Here is a 19,818-nt window from a genome sequence, read left to right on the forward strand (position 1 = left end):
TAAAAATTAACTATCTACAAATAATATAAAAATTTATTGACATTCATTTGTGATATTTCTGAATATTACAAAGAACTTCATCTAATTATTTATTCTTGCCCTATCAACGGGTAATTGATGGTTTCTCTATTTTGTCCACACAAAAAGTCATCTTCTTAGCCGGAAGGAGTACCTTGGATATGACAAGGCACTACGAGTGGGGATATACGACAATCATCCATAACCATGCCAAAGTAGGAGTCAATTCCGGAGCAGATTTCGAATACATACTGCTTTAAGTCTAATTTCGCCCATAACTTATGTGTATCTTTTTTTCCATTGATTATATGCATATCAATATTAAAAACTTCACATATACATCAATTAATTATATGTATAATTAATATAAAAAATAATCATTATAGATTCAGATTTATCAAACTTATGTTCAGACCAAAATGTAACATTTAAATTTTATAAATATACAGAAAATTTTATAAAACAAATTTTGATTATTTTCATATTTATAATAACAAAATAATATTTTAGCCTAAATAACATAAGAAAAAATTTAATTGATTTTCATAAACAAAATACCACTAAATTATCGATTTACTTTTTATAAAACTACATTAATTATTTAAGAGTTTTGTCATTCATAATTATTTTTCTTCAACGAGATTACTTTTAGTAAAAGATAGAATTTACTATCCGCGCACTAAAATGTTATCCAATTATATATCATTATTTAAATTACTTTGAGATAATTATTTTAAAAGTCAACATATTTACGATACATGATAAATTATGATTGAATAACTGTGTGAAACTTTTCATGGAACTTTTTATGGTATATATCCTTTTTTGGTATGTAATTTATATCAAAATATGCTTAATGTCAATTTAATTTTAGAAAAGATAAGACATTAGATCAATCCTTTGAAATTTTTTATTAATATCAATGTTTTTCAAAGATTTGAGATTAAATTAGTCCAGTAAAATTATAAAATAACAAAAATAATGTGTAAACTAATTTAAAGTTTTATCAATTTGATCCATTAATTGTGACATCATTTCAAATTATTTTTATGTTATTTTAAATCTTTTAAAAAAGTAATTTGATGTTGTAAAGCTTTTTTTTAAAATAAATGGCACACCAGGGAGGCACCCTCAAACAATTAGTTGAAAAGTTATGTGAAAATTGAAAAATTAACTTATTAAAATATAAATGTTTGACAAAACTAGTTATTCAAGTAGTTGAAAAGTATAAAATGATAAAAAAAATAATAAAACCATGATTTATTTTAAAAAAATAAAAAAATTTGATAAATATATTAAAGATAAAAAATAAATAAAATATAATAAACTAGTATTTTTAAAAATATTACTTTAAGTAATGTTTAAAAAATGTTAAAAACTAATTAAAAAAACTTATATACAAAACAATCAAACAAGTTTTTCAACTAATAAAAAAAATTAGAAATTAGCTTAAAATATAATTAAGAAACTATTAAGAGAACTTATTTATTTAATGGTCAAACAAACTTTTCATCTAAAAATCTAATTGAAATATCTTGCTAGAAAAACTAGAAGTTGGCTAAAAATAAACTTCTCTCACTATTTGAAACTTTAAAATGTCATCTAAATTATAATTAGCTAAATTAATTTGTTTTCACAACTATAATTCTACACGATTTCTTTAGCATTTTGTACAATACTAAATTTTTTGACTTACAAAAGGCTACAAGGAGACAATAGTACAAAAATACATAGCTTGGCTTTCACTCTTTGCACAATTGTAAATGTAAAAAATCATGTATACATATCTTTTAAAGTTTTTTCTTTCTCAAAACTAAAATAAACCTCTCATACGAATGTGAACAATGTGTTTGATTTTCAGTTGCGTATACAAAAGTATTATTATGGGTGGATGGAGACATCAGACAACTTATGAATTATGATGGGTATTCAATTCAACTAAACGATTCATTCATCTAACAGTTCTTCCTTGGTGGGTAAGGAGGAACATACACTCATGAAAGGAAACACAACAGTAAATTAATGACTATGAAAAGGACTCCAAACTCCTGAACCCCTGGTGTATTTATTGTTCATTTGGTTGTCACACGCATCTTCAAAGAGTCACACTTGGGAACTTGCAAGATCCATAACCTATAAAAAAAATAAAATAAAAAGTATGGGCCTTAAATAAAAATAAAGGAGAAATGATGGATAATGAGTAGTACGAAATGAATTCAGCAATTCTAAATCACTTCATGATTAGGACTTTTCCTTTTTCCTTTTAAATGTTGAAAACAAGTTGGAGGACTTTGCTTACGTACAAGAAATAGATGTCCTCAAAATAAAATATAAAAATAACTGCTTTTAAATTTAGATTTTAAATTTAATTTAATAGAAAACTTCACTTTACATTTCTTGAATTAATTAATTAGTTTTAAAACAATTCAAAGTTTTAAGTAATAATGGAGTATTAAACTTTACTTTATTAGTATACAAGATGGTGAAATATGAAAGATCATTTATTTCTTTCAGAATGACGTAAATTCATAAGCAAAAATATTATAAAAAATTTCTTACTATGAACTTAATATGCATTCCATCTACAAAGAGATTTTTTTTATACAAAAAAGCTTTAAAAATTAGGGAAAAGTTGTATCTGAATATTATTAAAAGATATTTCTTCTTTTAACAAGTTAATTTGATTAATCTTATTTTTTATAAGATTTATATTTCTGGAAATTGGTTTAATAGAAAAATTAAATATAATCTTTTTTCTTAAATAATTTGTGGTTATTCCTTCATTAGATATTTGGATGGAAAACAGGACTCTAATGAAGGGCGTTCCTAATATTACTTCATTCTTAAGGTTTTTTAACAGAAGAAAGTTTGTGTTAATCTTAAGACCTTGGTTTTCAATGATTACATTTGATAGCTTAAAATTAATTTTTAATGTTGAGCCGTTTGCCGTACTTAATTTTTCCTGAGATTTTCTCAAAAAATTTTGTAGAAATTAATCCTTCTAAAATGCAGTTTGAATCAGCCCCTGTGTCAAATAAGACCATTGTTTCTAAAACGAAATCATTAATAATTATTTTTATGTTTATGTAAATTTTTTGGATTTTAATCTTTTATATATATATATATATATATATATATATATATATGTATATATTTATATATATAAACTTTATTATCCCCTAAAAAGATATACGTTTAATTCGTCAAGATTATGAATGTAGAGCCTATATAAAAAAAAAAAAAAAGATTATACGAACGTGGAATTCTTTGGTCTTATAATCATTTTAAAAAATAATTGTGTATTAACTTAGTCCATGACTAAATGATTTCCTGAATATATTAACTCAAACATATTTAAAAGATAAAAAATATTTCGCATTTGTAGTTTTAATAGAAAAAATAATTAATTTTTTACTTCAAAGTATGTTGTATATTTTTTCATAGTTTAAAAAACATCCATTATTAGTATAAAAACTTTTATACTATTAACTAAAAATTAATATTCTTCTTTTAAAATAATTATTATAAAAACAAATAAATTTATCATATCGATGATGTGTAATTATACAATAATATAAAAAAAATATTTGCACTATTCGTGCATAGATTGTGCCAATTTATTTAAATTAAAAAAATTATGATGTAAAATAAAATAATTTAGTAATTTTTTAGAATTATTTAAAAAAATGTAATTGATGTTTATTTATAATTATACCTTTTAAAAAAAAAACTGATTTTATGAGAAGATATTCAAAACAACTTCTGATTTTAAATTCTTTTCAATGTCTGATTATTTTGGTAAGCTCAAACAAACATACACATATTTTTAAAGAGATTGTCTTAAAAAAACTGTTCTTCTATAAAAATTGTGACAAACAACTTCATATGATAAGGATGCCATCACCGTTGTCGTATTCGCCCCTCTGCCTTTCCCTTATAATCCACTGTCGACGGAATTGGTGCAAGCTCTGACTCGGCGTCTCGTCGGAGAGATCAATGTCGTAAATCCTCGACCCATTCGGGTACAACAACCCTACTCTGAACCCAAACCCGGTTTAAGATTCTCATTATAAAGAGAAAATATAAAAGACGGATGAACCAAACCCGGTTGAGCCGAGGTTCCCAAAACCGGCTTTTTAGTAAGTTTCTTAACTATATTTCTATTATACGTGGCAGCATTATGAACGTTTGCGCCAACTTGATTCAAGTCTCCCCCATTGGGCCAACCCTTTTTCGCAATGAAGATCCGAATAGACTAACCCGTTAACAAGTCCGTTTTCATTATGTTTTTGGACTCAAAGAGAGCGTAGCAATGTGGGTTGGTTCTGAAGCCCACGAGAAAAAGGGGTACATGTCTAGGAAGGGACATGCTACGTGCACCCAGCAATATTGTTGGGGCACCCAGCAAACAGTGAATGGACGAAATTGCCCTTCTGCAATGCCTTTATCCGGAAGAACCTATTTCCAGAAAAATTTCGGAAGACGTCATTTCGGAAAACTCCCGGAAGAACCTTCTTCCAGAAGAACTCCGGAATACGTTCCGGAAGGACGTGTTCCGGAAGTTTTTCCAGAAGAAGGGTCTTCCGGAATACCACCTCCTTCTTTCGGAAGAAGGTTCTTCCAGAAGTGATTTTGTCAATGATTTTTTTTTAAATGCAATATTTTTCTAATAATTTCATTTCTAATAAATAAATTATGTTATAAAATAAATAATATTATTATACATAAATTATTAGTAAACATAATTATGACTAATATTTGTAATTCCTTTTTTACGCGCATGTAAATTTAAATAATAATTTGTGTGACAATTTAGTATAATTTGAATCATAAAAATTAATTAATTCGTATATTTTATAAAAAATATAAAATATTTATTATGATAATATTTAATTTGTATTACAAAACTTAATATATAATAAAAAAATAATTTTTATTTTATAACAACGTGAAGTAAAAATAAATTTCATTTTATAATAATAACTAAAAATAAAATAATATTTAATGCATATTTAATGACGATTTTGTCCCTGTGTTGTTTTCTTTAAATTTACTGCGCTGCTTTTCCGTTTTACACCTTTTTGATTTCACCTTCATCCCCGTGTTCTTGGTATTGCTATCCTTTTCCGTAAAAAGCTTTTGAAGATTTGGTGGTCCCGTGAAGTAGTTGTTCCGTATTGTAAGATTTGGTGGTCCCGTGAAGTAGCTGTTCCGTATTTGAAGTTGTGTTAGTCGTTGCTGTTTCTATTTCGTCGGAGGTATGCATTTATCGATTTTTTTTTTTTTTTGCGTTTTCTGGGTAGATGTTTAGAGAAGATGAACAGTAAAATGGTAAAAAACTTTTCCCGGAAGAACTGTAAACTACCGGAGGAAGTTGTTCCGAAAGAACAGTTGTTGAATTCCGAAACAACTTATTCCGGAAGTTGTTTCCGGAAGAAGTTGTTCCGGAATCAGAATAATGAATTTCCGGAAGTACTTCTTCCGGAATTGCACATAATAACTTTCGGAAGAACTTCTTCTGGAAGCACAACACTGAACTTCTGGAAGAAGTGGTTCCGGAAGAAATTTCCAGAACAACTTCTTCTGAAAGTTCAGTGTTGTGCTTCCGAAAGAAGTTCTTCCGGAAGTTATTATGTGCAATTCCGGAAGAAGTACTTCCGGAAGTGTTTTCCGGAACAACTTCTTCTGGAAGTTGCCACATCAACTTCCGGAATAATTTCTTTCGGAATGTTAGTTTGTTAATTTTTTTATTCTATTTTAAATTATATTCATATATATATATATATATATATATATATATATATATATATATATGAATATTATCATTTATAATATCTGTATTTTCAATTGTGAATAATTGGTTTAATTAGGTATAATGATTTTGGTATAATATTAAATGATTTGGGTAAAATAATTGTATTTTGTTGTAGTAGAAAAATGTTTTATTAGTTATTTATTATAGTGTTAAGTTTAGTTTAAGTAAATAATGTAGTTATAAATTTAGAATGTATTTGTATTAGTTGTTAATATGTTTGTTAGTTAATATGTAGTAAATTTTTGGATGTGGTTATATGATAATTTGAATGTACTTGTGTATGATGCATATGTCCTTAAGATGGACGAAGATCAATGGACGTATGACTATACGATGTCACAAGAAGTTCATATGGATTATGATTATGATAATGAAGAAGAATGTGGTGTGAATGAACCACATGTTGATTGTTCAAATGCTTTTAATACGTCTCAGGTAATCATGTTAATTAGTTTGAGTCATTTGGTTGAATTGATGCTTTTTATAAAAATTAATATGTTGGGGTTGCGTTGTAGGTATTTGGTACTCGAGATGATGTTTTGCAGTGGGCTCAAACAGTTGCCCATGAAAATGGATTTGTAGCAGTGATTATGAGGTCTGACACAGATACCGGTAGCAGATGAAGAAGTTCATTTGTCTTAATTGGGTGTGAAAGGAGTGGTATGTACAAGTGTAGGAATAAAGATTTCGTTAGAAAAGACACTGGGAGTAGGAAATGTGGTTGTCCTTTCAGGCTTCGTGGGAAACCAGTGCATGGAGGAAAAGGTTGGATGGTGAAGTTGATCTGTGAGATTCACAATCATGAATTGACCAAGTCCTTAGTTAGACATCCATACGCTGGGCGATTGACTAAGGATGAAAAGAAAATTATTGCTGATATGACAAAGTTGATGGTGAAACCAAAAAACATCTTGCTAACGTTGAAGGAACACAATGCCAACAATTGCACCACGATAAAGAAAATTTACAATGGGAGAAGTGCATATCGTTCTTAAATAAGAGGAGCTGATACCGAAATGCAACATCTGATGAAGCTTCTCGAACGTGATCAATACATTCATTGGCATAGATTGAAGGATGAAGTTGTGGTGCGTGATCTGTTTTGGTGTCACCCAGATGCAGTAAAGTTATGCAATGCATGTCATCTGGTGTTTTTTATAGACAGTAGACAGTACTTACAAAACAAACAGCTACAGACTCCCACTACTTGACTTTGTTGGGGTGACACCAACGACGATGACATTCTCTGCTGGGTTTACATATCTGAAGGCTGAGAGTGTTAATAATATTGTATGGGCTTTGGAACGATTTTGAGGTCTATTTTTAAGAAACAATCGCCTCCCTGTTGTTATTGTCACTGACAAAGACCTAGCACTGATGAATGCAGTGAAAACTGTGTTCCCAAAATGTACAAATTTGTTGTGCAGGTTTCATATCAATAAGAATGTGAAGACGAAGTGCAAATCTTTAATTGGTCAAAAAAATGCCTAGGACTATGTAATGGATAACTGGGGTACTTTGGTTGATTGTCCGTCCGAACACCAGTTCGTTGAGTCACTTTAGAAGTTTCAAATTGCTTGTTCGCCTTGGCTGATGTTCGTTGACTATGTTAACGACACATGAATTATCCCCCACAAGGAAAAATTTATTACAGCATGGACGAATAAGGTCATGCACCTAGGCAACACAACAACAAACAAGTATTGAGAACTGATTTTATTTGTTAGTAAGGATTATTAATAAATGGTATTTAATTGTTGTATATTTTTCATGTTTGTTGTGTATTTTAAATGTAGGGTTGAATCAGCTCATTGAGCTCTAAAAAGAGTACTACAAAATAGCCTTGGAGACCTGTGTAGTGTTTGGGATGCCATGAACAACATGATCACGCTGCAACACGTTGAAATTAAAGCATTCTTTGAAACCAGTACGCATGTGGTTGGACATGTATTTAAAAAAACCTTATACAAGAGGCTTCTTGGGATGATTTCAAGGGGCACTTTAAATGAGATTGCTTCTGAGGTTGATCGTCTATGTTATCTCGGCAACAATCCCTCTTATTGTGGTTGTGTGATGAGAAGCATGCACGATCTTCCTTGTGCATGTGAGCTTTCTAGGTATACTGCTGGCAGCATCCCAGTGGAGTCAGTCCATATTTTCTGGAGGAGACTTTGCTTTTCAGACCAAGAGTTATGTGAGGCGGAAGTCAGCATCAAGGAAGAGATTGAGACCATATCTAAAAGGTTTGAAGAACTTGATGTGTCTAGCAAAGTAACTCTAAAGAGTAAACTTCGAGAAATTGCATACCCGGATCAAAACTCTATGTGCCCTCCTTCGTCAAAGGTCAACACTAAAGGTGCACCGAAGAAACCAATGAAAAGAAGTCAAAGATCCACAAAGCGTGATCCGTCTTACTGGGAGTATGTTGATGTTTTTCATTCTGTTCAAAGCAGCAACTCTTCAGTCAAATGTAGTGCATCATGTTCTGAACCGCCTCAGCCAACAAGGATCATCCCAATGTTGGATCAATTTGCGCCATTCATTCAAGGTTTCATTCGTGACGTTGTGGATGTGAAAGCGGACGGTAACTGTGGATATCGGTCCATTGCCGCTTTATTAGGTATGGGGGAAGATTTGTGGCCGTTAGTGCATAACGAATTGATTAAAGAACTTGGCAGGTGGTCGCATGAGTACATGAACCTCTTCGGTGGCACAGAGAGATTTGAACAATTAAAGTTGTCCCTAGTTGTTGATGGGTTTTCCAAGGTATGTTTTTAGGTTATTTTTTTTAATGACAAACTTTAAATTACTTACATGTGTATGTTTGCTTGATTCAGGTTAGTGTGGACAAGTGGATGGATATAACAGAAATGGGATATGTGATTGCATCACGGTATAACGTAATCCTTGTATCGTTGTCCCGACAACAAAGCATGACATTTTTTCCTCTTAGAAGTCAACCACCACCTGATTCTTCTGGGCTTCGCATGATATGTGTTGGTCACGTGTTTGGAAATCATTTTGTTCAGGTACATTGAATATAGTTAGTATAACAATTATGCAATGACTTCCCCGGTTCATTTGAGTCGGTCACTGCATGATATAATCTTTGTTCATGTACAACAGGTTTATTTGAAAGACCATTGTCCCTTACCGCCTCCAGCGTTGTTGTGGTCAAGCAATTGTTATTCTCAGGCAAAGCAGTGGACAACTCCATATATTAGTAGAATGCAACAATACACAAGCTTGATGTCATTCAAAAGACACTATGTCGACCTAAATGAAGACTAAACATGCATTGTTTATGTAATTGTATTCATTATGCGATATAATTTGTTGTAAGCCATTAATAACCAATTAATATTATTAAGTACTCATTTCGTTAAGCAAAAAAATAGTTGGTCCAACAAAAATCATTTACGCGTGTACGATACATCATTGTCATAATTGACAACACATAATGACATGCATGCGTATTAAAGTTTGAGCGCGACACCACATTGACTGACTTGACTACATATTCTGAAGAAAACATAAACACGAAACATGTTCACGCGTGTCTATTTTTTTATAAACAAAGTGAAGTAATCTGTTGGTGAGAACCATGTATATATGTATATATATGAGACATGGCTAATAAATCACATATTATCTTGCTTTCACATAGTCTCCCAATTGATACACAAAGTATGACATTTATAGGAGAAACTAGCAGTCAGGCGATTGTCAACTCAAGGTTGGGTTTCATTTTTCCAAATGGATCGATTATTCACAATGATACTGGGGTTTACTTCCAAACTTCGACTCCGGTGCCCATTCGAGTACCAAACAACTGTGATTTTGCAAGCCTAAAAATCAGAATACACAATATCCTTTAGCTATCCGACAAATAATTTTTGGATGAAATTCACTACCGGAAGCCATTCACCCATACAGGTAACCAAATTCGCTTTCAGTGTATGAAATTAATAAATGATGACGATGTCAACACAATGTTAATGTGTAATGATCAATTTTCGTGTGTTGGTCCGATTGAGTTATTATGCACCGTTGGAAGAACGCCAGATGGAGTAATAAACTTACTTCAACGCACTATGCCCCGTACTAATGACGCGATCCTATATTACAACGGGAAATGGAACATGCCACCGCAGAACAAATTTGTTGGATGCGCGTTCACAGGAAAAAATCCTAAGAAATTTCAAATTCCTCCAACATGTACCATCGATGAACTGAAGGATTTAATAAAGCAAGTTGCACCTAAAGGGATTCCCCCTCTTGGAATTCACGAATCACAAACGATAAGAGGATTGTTTTTCCGCCAACCAGGTCGCTTTGAGTATTTAGATAAGCTTATAAAATATGAAATTAATGAGCTGAAGACCAACGAAGAACTGCTGAAGGTGTTAGTACAATCTAACTACTGGAAAAAATATGGACCAATAAAAATTTTAGCTATCTTTACTAAATATGTTGTGAAATTCGAAGACGAGGTGACTGCGACATCGCTAAACAACTGAATGCAATGTTTATTTTTTTTCTTTTTCGTTGATGTAACCTTTATCTGTTTACGGTGTGTTTAAATCCCATAATAAAGTTCAATGTGTTATTTCAATGGTCCAAAGATAATTTATTTTAATTTTTTGACCTTCAAACCTTACGCATACTTAGAAGGATCTGATTCCTATTTTTTTGGATTTTCTGCCTCTTACTTTAGGTGTTATTTGATGGAACCAGGGAACAGAAATAATTTTTTTGGGTTTTTTGACGTCCAAACATAAGAAATAGCGCCCCTCCAATGTCTAACGCCACTTGCACACTCTCCAAAAAAAACCCCAAACATGGGTACTTAAACATAAAAAAAGGGCTAGATTCCTATTTTTTTGGATTTTCTGCCTCTTTTTTTAGGTGTTATTTGATGGAACCAGGGAACGACAATAATTTTTTTTAGGTTCTTTGACGTCCAAACATGAGAAATAGTGCCCCTCCAATGTCTTACGCCACTCGCACACCCTCCAAAAAAAACCCCAAACATGGGTGCTTAAACATAAAAAGAGGGTCTGATTCCTATTTTTTTGGATTTCTGCCTCTAATTTTAGGTGTTATTTGATGGAACCAGAGAACGGAAATAATTTTTTTGGGTTCTTTGACGTCAAAGCATGAGAAATAGAACCCCTCCAATGTCTTACGCCACTCGCACACCCTCCAAAAAAAACCCCAAACATGGGTACTTAAACATAAAAAAAGGGTCTCATTCCTATTTTTTTGAATTTTCTGCCTCTTTTTTTAGGTGTTATTTGATGGAACCAGGGAACGGAAATAATTTTTTTGGGTTCTTTGATTTCCAAACATGAGAAATAGCGCCCCTCCAATGTCTTACACCATTCGCACACCCTCCAAAAAAAAACCCCAAATATGGGTACTTAAACATAAAAAAGGGTCTGATTCCTATTTTTTTGGATTTTCTGCCTCTTTTTTAGGTGTTATTTGATGGAACCAGGGAAGGAAAATAATTTTTTTGGGTTTTTTGACGTCCAAACATGAGAAATAGTGCCCCTCCAATGTCTTACGCCACTCGCACACCCTCCAAAAAAAACCCCAAACATGGGTACTTAAAAATAAAAAAAGGGTCTGATTCCTATTTTTTGGAATTTTCTACCCTTTTTTTAGGTGTTATTTGATGGAACCAGGGAACGAAAATAATTTTTTTGGGTTCTTTGACGTCCAAACATGAGAAATAACACCCCTCCAATGTCTTACACCACTCGCACACCCTCCAAAAAAAACCCCAAACATGGGTACTTAAACATAAAAAAAGGGTCTGATTCCTAGTTTTTGGATTTTCTGCCTCTTTTTTTAGGTGTTATTTGATGGAACCAGGGAACGACAATAACTTTTTTGGGTTCTTTGACGTCCAAACATGAGAAATAGTGCCCCTCCAATGTCTTACGCCACTCGCACACCCTCCAAAAAAGACCCCAAACATGGGTACTTAAACATAAAAAAAAGGTCTGCTTCCTATTTTTTCTGCCTCTTTTAAAAAAAATTAAATTTTAATGTCATTCTTACGAACGAAACTCATGATTTTAGCTTCACTTTTTTTTATATAAAAAATTCAAAACAGTCGAAAACTTCGCTTAAGGACTAGGATCGTAATCAGAATCGATACGTCAGTTAATATCATAAAATAATAAACTGTGCAAAACAAGTCAACTATATTAAACTAAAAAGTGTAACAAATACAAAAAATTAAGTCAACTACAAAACTAAACATAAAAACAATAATCAATGCTCTGTGCGCCGTCTCTGTCGAGCCCTGACACTTCCATCTATACTGGCACCCCCTCTGGCGATTGTGAGGCAATCCTACATAATATCATGTAACTTTGTGCCTACAGTGAACATCCTAAGGTTGAGCACACGCTCTAACCTCTCTACGATCGCCTCATAGTCGTCGTAATCATCATGTGACAGTCATTAAAAACATTTATTATAAAATTTAAAATAAATAACAACTCATCAAACATTAAACGCGCAAATAATCTTACCACTGCATGTGGAGGGGGGTCAAATGCCACTAGAACCTGTGGGATGGGCGGCTGCAAGTACTCCTCAGGGTCTGCGGCAGGTGCATGTCTGGGCTGGTCACGTGCCTGGGTTGGTATCATGAATGGGTGAGATATTCGGAAAAACCACTCCATGTAATCCGCAGATACCTGTCCAGTAGGGATGGGAAAAGGCCAGGCCAGGCTTTGAAAGGCCTGAGCCTAGCCTACGATGAATCTTTGAGGCCTGAGCCTGACCTATAGCTTATCAAAGGCTTTTATTTTGGCTAGCTTGGCCTTTTTAAAAGCCTGGCCTGACCTGATAGCCTTTTTAAAAGCCTTCTTTATAATAAATATTTAATATTTTATGGAGTATGAACGTAATAGGAAAGTTAACAAAAAAAAAGGAAAGTCAATCAAAATAATAAGAAATATAAAAGGACACATGACTCAACCTAAATTGTAATTAAAGTCCTTGATTATAGGAATAAAAGTATGGAGCAGTAATGTGTAATCAAAGTCTGATAGTTTAAAAAAAAATTAATTGTATCCAAAAAATAATATTATATATTGATACCCAAAAAATAATATGTGTGTGTGTGTGTAATTAAAGTCCTTGATTATAGGAATAAAAGTATGGAGCAGTATATATTGATACCCAAAAAATAATGTGTGTGTGTGTGTGTGTCTTTTAATTAAATAGGTCAGTTCAGGCCAGACTTTATGTAGGCCAGGTCGTAGGCCCCTATAGGCCAGCCTGGTCTATTCCCACCCCTACTGCCCAGGCACTACACAAAGCTCACCCACAGCTAGTACGTGGTCCACAAAATGCATCCACCTGTCATCTATATCATCATATGACAATGAAGCGCTAACAGGCGGCGGAGGGATGCTCTGAATGTAACCAAACTGTCGTAACACCCTCTCCGATCGAGCTGTGACCACCATAGGACCCCATATCAGTTGACCCTAGAATGATGAAATCAGCTCAAAGCCCCTAACCCCTCCATGCTCAGTGTAAGGCAACCAGCACACATCTGTGACCGTCAAAGCATCACAACGTGCCCGGTACGGTGCTCCTGTAATTCCCTTCATATGCGCCTTTGACGTCAGCCACCAGGAAGCACGTGGGGACGTCTCCTGGTATGCATCATCTGTGACACACTGATGCACACTAGGAAAGTGTTCATAGATCCAGAAATACAAAAAAAAGGAGGTTAACATAACATAAAAACATGTTTAAATCATAATCCAACGTAACATATTTAAAAACACAAAATTTACCTGTAATAAAGTCAGGTACCCTGCAATCTGTCGTGTAGTGGTCCTAGAAGCTTCATCAAACTGGTCATACATATGAACTAGCGCGGCAACTCCCCAGGCATAACCACCACTCTAACCCAGGTCGCGAAAAGCCTCTAGGTGCACCACATGAACATAAGTTGCACTCTTGTTAGCAAAAAGAGTGCAACCAACCAGGTGCAGCAGATAAGCACAAGCAGCTACAATCCACCACCGGGCCTCACATCTCATCTCATAGATGTCTCAAACTCATCCCAGTCGTACGTATGCCCTACGTGATCATGCTGTCTCGACTCTAGCCTCCTCAGCAAACACCTTAAGCAACTCAGTCAACAAAAATATCACCTCGTCCACAGAAAGAGCATGAAAGCTGTGGAACGCGCCACTGATAGGCAAATGAAAGGAGTGATGACACATCATCCAATGTGATCGTCAACTCTCCTACTGGAAGGTGGAAAGTGCTGGTCTCGCTGTGCCACCTCTCCACAAATGCGGATATAAGTCCAGGATCGCCGATAACAACTGAACACCTGATCAATGGACTTAATCCTGTGGCACCAACCAGTCCTTCAATCTCAGGCACTAGCCTCCCAATTAATGTCACCTTCCTCCCATGCGACACCAACTTCAACTCAGGACGTTCCTGATTTGAAGTACAAATTATACAATTATAAAAAAAAATAATGACAAACAAATCAACAATGACAAATAATTAACAAATTAAAATACCTGTCTACTCCAAATGGCATGTGCAACATGGTCCGCAAATGATGTCAGCACTGATGGGTCACGTGGCCCACCTGGGAATCCCTCAGCATCATCAGCATGTGACCCCTCAGCACCATCATCACCCTGTACGTCTGCAGTCATCTCAGGTGCATCCTCAGCAATATCAGGGACATCCTCAGTCATGTCAGGAACATCCTCAGTCATCTGATGAACCCGTTGCCTACGGGCTGATACAGTAGGCCTATGCCTCTCGGGAACATCAACTGCATCATGTTCATCCTGTCTATCTCTGCTTATAATTGTACCTATAGCACGACCTAAACCTCGTGTTCTAACCATGATCTGCAAATCATGTGGAACACGTATTTTTTTCGGTCAAAACATACACAACTTTCGTTATAAAAATAAAACAAGTTTATTTATAAAAAAATAAGACTAATTTAAATAAAATTATTTGAAAACACACACAACATAATTTTAAAAAAAATAAACAATTTCATTTATATAAAAAACACAACTAATGTAAAAATAATTAATTAGTAAACATCCACAACTTAATTTAAAAAAAATAAACAACTTCATTTATAAAAAAAAAACACAACTAATGTAAAAATAATTAATTAGTAAACATCCACAACTTAATTTTTTTTAAAAATAAACAACTTCATTTATAAAAAAAACATAACTAATGTAAAAATAATTAATTTGTAAACATCCACAACTTAATTTAAAAAAATAAACAACTTCATTTATAAAAAAACACAACTAATGTAAAAATAATTAATTAGTAAACATCCACAACTTAATTTAAAAAAAAAACTTCATTTATAAAAAAAACACAACTAATGTAAAAATAATTAATTAGTAAACATCCACAAATTAATTTATAAAAAAAAAACTTCATTTATAAAAAAAACACAACTAATGTAAAAACAATTAATTAGTAAACATCCACAACTTAATTTATAATAAAAAAACAACTTTATTTATAAACAAAAAAAACAACTAATTTAAAAACAAATAATTAGTAAACATATACAACTAAAATTATATATAAAAATAAAACAAAAATGGGAGAAAAAATTTTCAAAACATACACGACTTAATTTATATCATTTATGAAAAAATAATATTTAAAAAAGAAATTCCAAAACACACACAACTTAATTTATAAAAATAAACAACTTCATTTTTAAACAAAAAACATAACTAATTTAAAAATAAATAATTAGTAAAATACTCAACTAAAATCATATAAAAAATAAATAAAAAACCAATTAACAAAAATTTCAAAACATACGCAACTTAATTTATACAAATAACTTACTTTATTTATAAATAAAATACACTAATTTAAAAAAACAATAAACAAAAATACACACAACTTAATTTATAACAATAAACAACTTCATTTATAAACAAAAACACAAATAATTTAAAAATAAATATTTAGTCAACATACACAATTTAAATTATAAAAAAAAAAAACGACTTCATTTGTCATAAAAAAGCCAAACCTCATTTTTTTTATAAAATTTCAAAAACATACACCTACTTAATTCATAAAAATAAAATAACAACTTCATTCATTTAAAAAAAACAAAACAATATTTTTTTAAAAAACACTTCTGGAAGAAGTAATTCTTCCGGAAACTTTCCGGAAGAAGTGGCTCTTCCGAAAAGTTCTTCCGGAATACTCAAAGGTCATTCAGAAGAACTCTTCTTCTGAAAACTTTCCGAAAGAAGTAGTTCTTCCGAAAACTTTCCAGAAGAAGGTGTTCCGGAAGATTTCCAGAAGAAAGGTTCTTCCGGAAATTTTCTGAAACACCTTCTTCCGAAAGTTCCGGAAGAAGCCTTCAGGGTTCTTCCGAAAAATGCCATTGTAACCACTCTGCTTTTCCTATTTTTTTCGGCGTCTTCTACCCTAAGGTTCCACTATCCTAGGCTAAATGCTACAGCAATACTGGATATTAAAAGCAATGGGGAGTTAGGGAGACCAACCTCGAAGGCAAAATGCGTCTGATCGAAGCAAAAGAAGTAGTCGGGCTCGCGGGTCTCGCGGAGAAGAGGAAGCGCCAGGAACAGGAAGAAGAAAAGAAGCAGCATGAAGGAGCGCGTGGTTCTTTCGAGAGGAGGAACGCTTTTTTAAATTTTTACATAAAAGACAAAATGACCCATTCATTAAATTGCTGGGTGCACCAGCAATAAAGGTGGGTGCACCTAGCATGTCCCGTCTAGGAAGAAGAAGGAGCGGGTTTTGTGGAGGAACCCCAACATGGGCTTTATGACGTGAAACGCTATGTCGTTTCTGAAAGTGCCGTTTGAGGGGGAAAACGACGATGCTAGAGCGTCCATTGCGAAGGGAGTTCCCACCTTCACCTTGTGCAAACTGAAGGTTTTTAGGGAGTGTGCGATTCTTTGCGTTGCAGGGACGACGTGGGACCATGTTTCGTTACCTGTGATGAGAGGAAATACCAAAAATTGTTAACGCATGGGTGAAAATGAATGAATTTTAATTATATGAACAATTTATAAAATTATAAAAAGTGTTTTTGAAAAAACAAATATTTAGGAAAATGGCTTGCCCTTTCTTAAATTCCTGTGTACAAGTTTTTAAGACAATTTTTTTTTACTGATTAGTACAATCTTTATTCTAACAAAAATTTATTATAAATTAAAAAATTTGATGAATATTATTTCTTATTTAGTGAACTTGTGGCATTATAGTTTTTTTTTAATAAACATCAAGTGATAACAAATAATAGATTTAAAAATATATTACTGAAACTCTTTCTTTATCATATCATCATCCTATTATATTAATACAATGTAACAATAAAGTGATACGTGTGTAAATTTTTTATACATAAATTAAACTCTAACTCGTAAATCTGTAATATAATTTATATGTTAAAAAATTATTTTTTACTAATTTTAACTATAATATAATTTATATTTTAAAAATACATTATTATTTTAATTATTTATGTAAATAAAAATTTATTTTATATAATACACAAGGTTAAAATACTAGTACAAATTGAACTCTAACTAATATATTAAATTAAATTTTAGAATTACGGGTATACCTTTTTTGTTTTATATAGAGAAGTTATGAACATGCCTTAAACCATGAAAAGAATGCTTACAACATGACAAATATTTAAATGAGTTATTTATTTAAAATTTATGAGTTTTATAATATTACATAAATTTTAAAAATTTATATAAAAATTTATTCTAATACTAAAGTTATTAGAGTAAGAGTTTAACTTGAGTCACATTAAATATTATAATTAAAAAATAATTTTTGAATTGGTAAAAATGAATTAAGTAATAATTATTTATATAAATAACTCACTAAATTAATTTACTATCAAATCATCTACTTCAATAATTAAAATTTATTAAGTAAAGTTTTAAGCAAGATACACTCGGGTGTTGTTAGTTATTAAAATAAAAACTATATAAAAAAAATTAAAACAAGACTAACTTAAGGTAAAATTATATTTTTGATTTTCTAGTATTTGAGTTTCGGATTTGGTCTTCCGATAATTTAATTCACAAATTTAGTCCTTCTATTTTATAAAATCGTGCAATATTCATCTTTCAGACCATAATTGGACTTAACCATTAACAAGTAGCGTTGAGTGTCATGTATCACTTTTTTATTGAATGATAATTGTTATGTGTTGTTTTGATTGGATGTCAACTTCATGAAAGATGAAATGCATTATTTTTATTGACCAATCAAAACATGACACGTGACATGATAGTCATTGTCTAATAAAAAAGTAACACGTGGTAGTCAATATTTTTTTTATAAGTTCAAATGTGGTATCTGAGATCAACATTACACGATTTTACAAGATAGAAGTATCCAATTTGTGAATTAAATTACTGAAAGATGAAATCCAAACTAAAAATAAATCGAGGAACCAAAAATATAATTTTACCCAAAACAAAAGCAACGCTGGATAATTTTAAGAATCAAGTCAATTAACGGAAGCTTGTAAAACCCGTAATTATTAAAGTAAAAAATAGTTTCATACCTGTGGAACTAATGAGTTGAGGTATCGGATGAGCGTTTCGGGGTGGAAGGGTACGACGTTGGATTGGACCCACTCGTCCAAGAATGTCTGGTTCGTGGAGACGTTGATCACAAGCTGGTTTGGGAGCATGATCGAAACCCTAATCCCCATGTTCCGAAGCGCGTCGAGGATTTCCGCGTCTGCGTCGTAGATTTTCACGCGCTTCGCTTTCAGGGAGGACTGTAGGAAACTCATGGAGGTTCTCGGCGGCAGAAGGTTGTTCCCCAATCGCTCGTAGTTCACTCCCAGTTGACTGGAAATTTCACCACCTGAAAATGAAGGAATAATATTCAATTTTAAGGTTACAAAATTTGAATACGCGATAAGGCTGGGCTCGAAAATTAATGTTGTTACAATATTTGAATATGCGTGACTCGCGTGAGTAAGTATCAAATCAAGGATTAATGTTGTAACTAACTTAAAGGATGGAAATTTATAAAAATACTTAATAATTATGATAGTTAAAAGAAAAATATTTTAAGAGGGAGAAGGAGTATGGGACTTACTAGATAAGGAGAATGACAGTAACAATACAAACAGAGAAATCACTGTCTTGGTCATTGCGTCGAGCTCAAGATATTTCTATTTGGTTTAATTTTTCTCCTTAAATAGGATTGATTTTTGGACTTGCTGAGTGTAGAAGGAAAAATTGGATCCTATAGTGCTTGGCTATTGGCATGTGGGAAGATGAGAACAGGAGAAACGATGGTGGAGTTCAACAATAACGTTGACTTCGTACGAAAGGAAAGTTTCTTTTGTGGAATTACCATAGCCTTGATCACTTATTGTAATTTTTAATAAAAAAAATCATTTATTGCAATTTGGATTACATAAGTTTTCCACTTAACTGGACTCTATGCCTCTTATCTCTTCTATAAATAAATGTTCAAGACTTTTTGTTGTTTTTTTATAACTGAGGAAAATAACGACAAAGCTACAATGCATTACTCCGCGGGAACAAACGAGGTGTTTTGTGGATTGGATTAAATTGATTTTGAAGAAAAAAATTATTCGATTTAATTATTTTAATTTTGTTAATTTATCATTTAATCGATTTAATTTAAATTTTTAATTCAATTTAATTCAATCCAATTTAAAGTGATTTGGATGAGATCGATTTTCAATTTTAATCATACTTATAATTTTTTTTAAAATAAATAAAAGATAAGATATATAATAAGAAATAATTTCAAATATCAAATATTTTATTTATATGTCATTATATAACTAGTAATAAAATAGTAGCATATCTTAACTCAAATAATTAGTAAAAATCTCTTTGATTAAATATTTTTCATAAATAGATATAAGTTATATG

The 19,818-nt window shown here is 32.1% G+C and overlaps 1 protein-coding gene and 1 pseudogene across 1 annotated transcript; both read right to left on the reverse strand.

Annotated features, from left to right (window-relative positions):
* Window positions 1-3,918: 3,918 nt before the first annotated feature.
* Window positions 3,919-19,061, reverse strand: LOC114405071 (annotated as a pseudogene).
* On the reverse strand, window positions 12,032-16,644 carry LOC114406343. Its single transcript, XM_028369031.1, has 5 exons — window positions 16,411-16,644; window positions 14,410-14,751; window positions 13,663-14,323; window positions 13,217-13,552; window positions 12,032-12,486 (listed from the first exon to the last, which is right to left on the reverse strand). The coding sequence occupies exons 1-3, from the start codon at window positions 16,513-16,515 to the stop codon at window positions 14,006-14,008; spliced, it is 765 nt and encodes a 254-aa protein (XP_028224832.1). The 5' UTR covers window positions 16,516-16,644; the 3' UTR covers window positions 12,032-12,486; window positions 13,217-13,552; window positions 13,663-14,005.
* Window positions 19,062-19,818: the final 757 nt, after the last annotated feature.

Source organism: Glycine soja, chromosome 3 (genome assembly GCF_004193775.1).
Source record: "Glycine soja cultivar W05 chromosome 3, ASM419377v2, whole genome shotgun sequence".
In the NCBI taxonomy this organism is placed as follows: Eukaryota; Viridiplantae; Streptophyta; class Magnoliopsida; order Fabales; family Fabaceae; genus Glycine; species Glycine soja.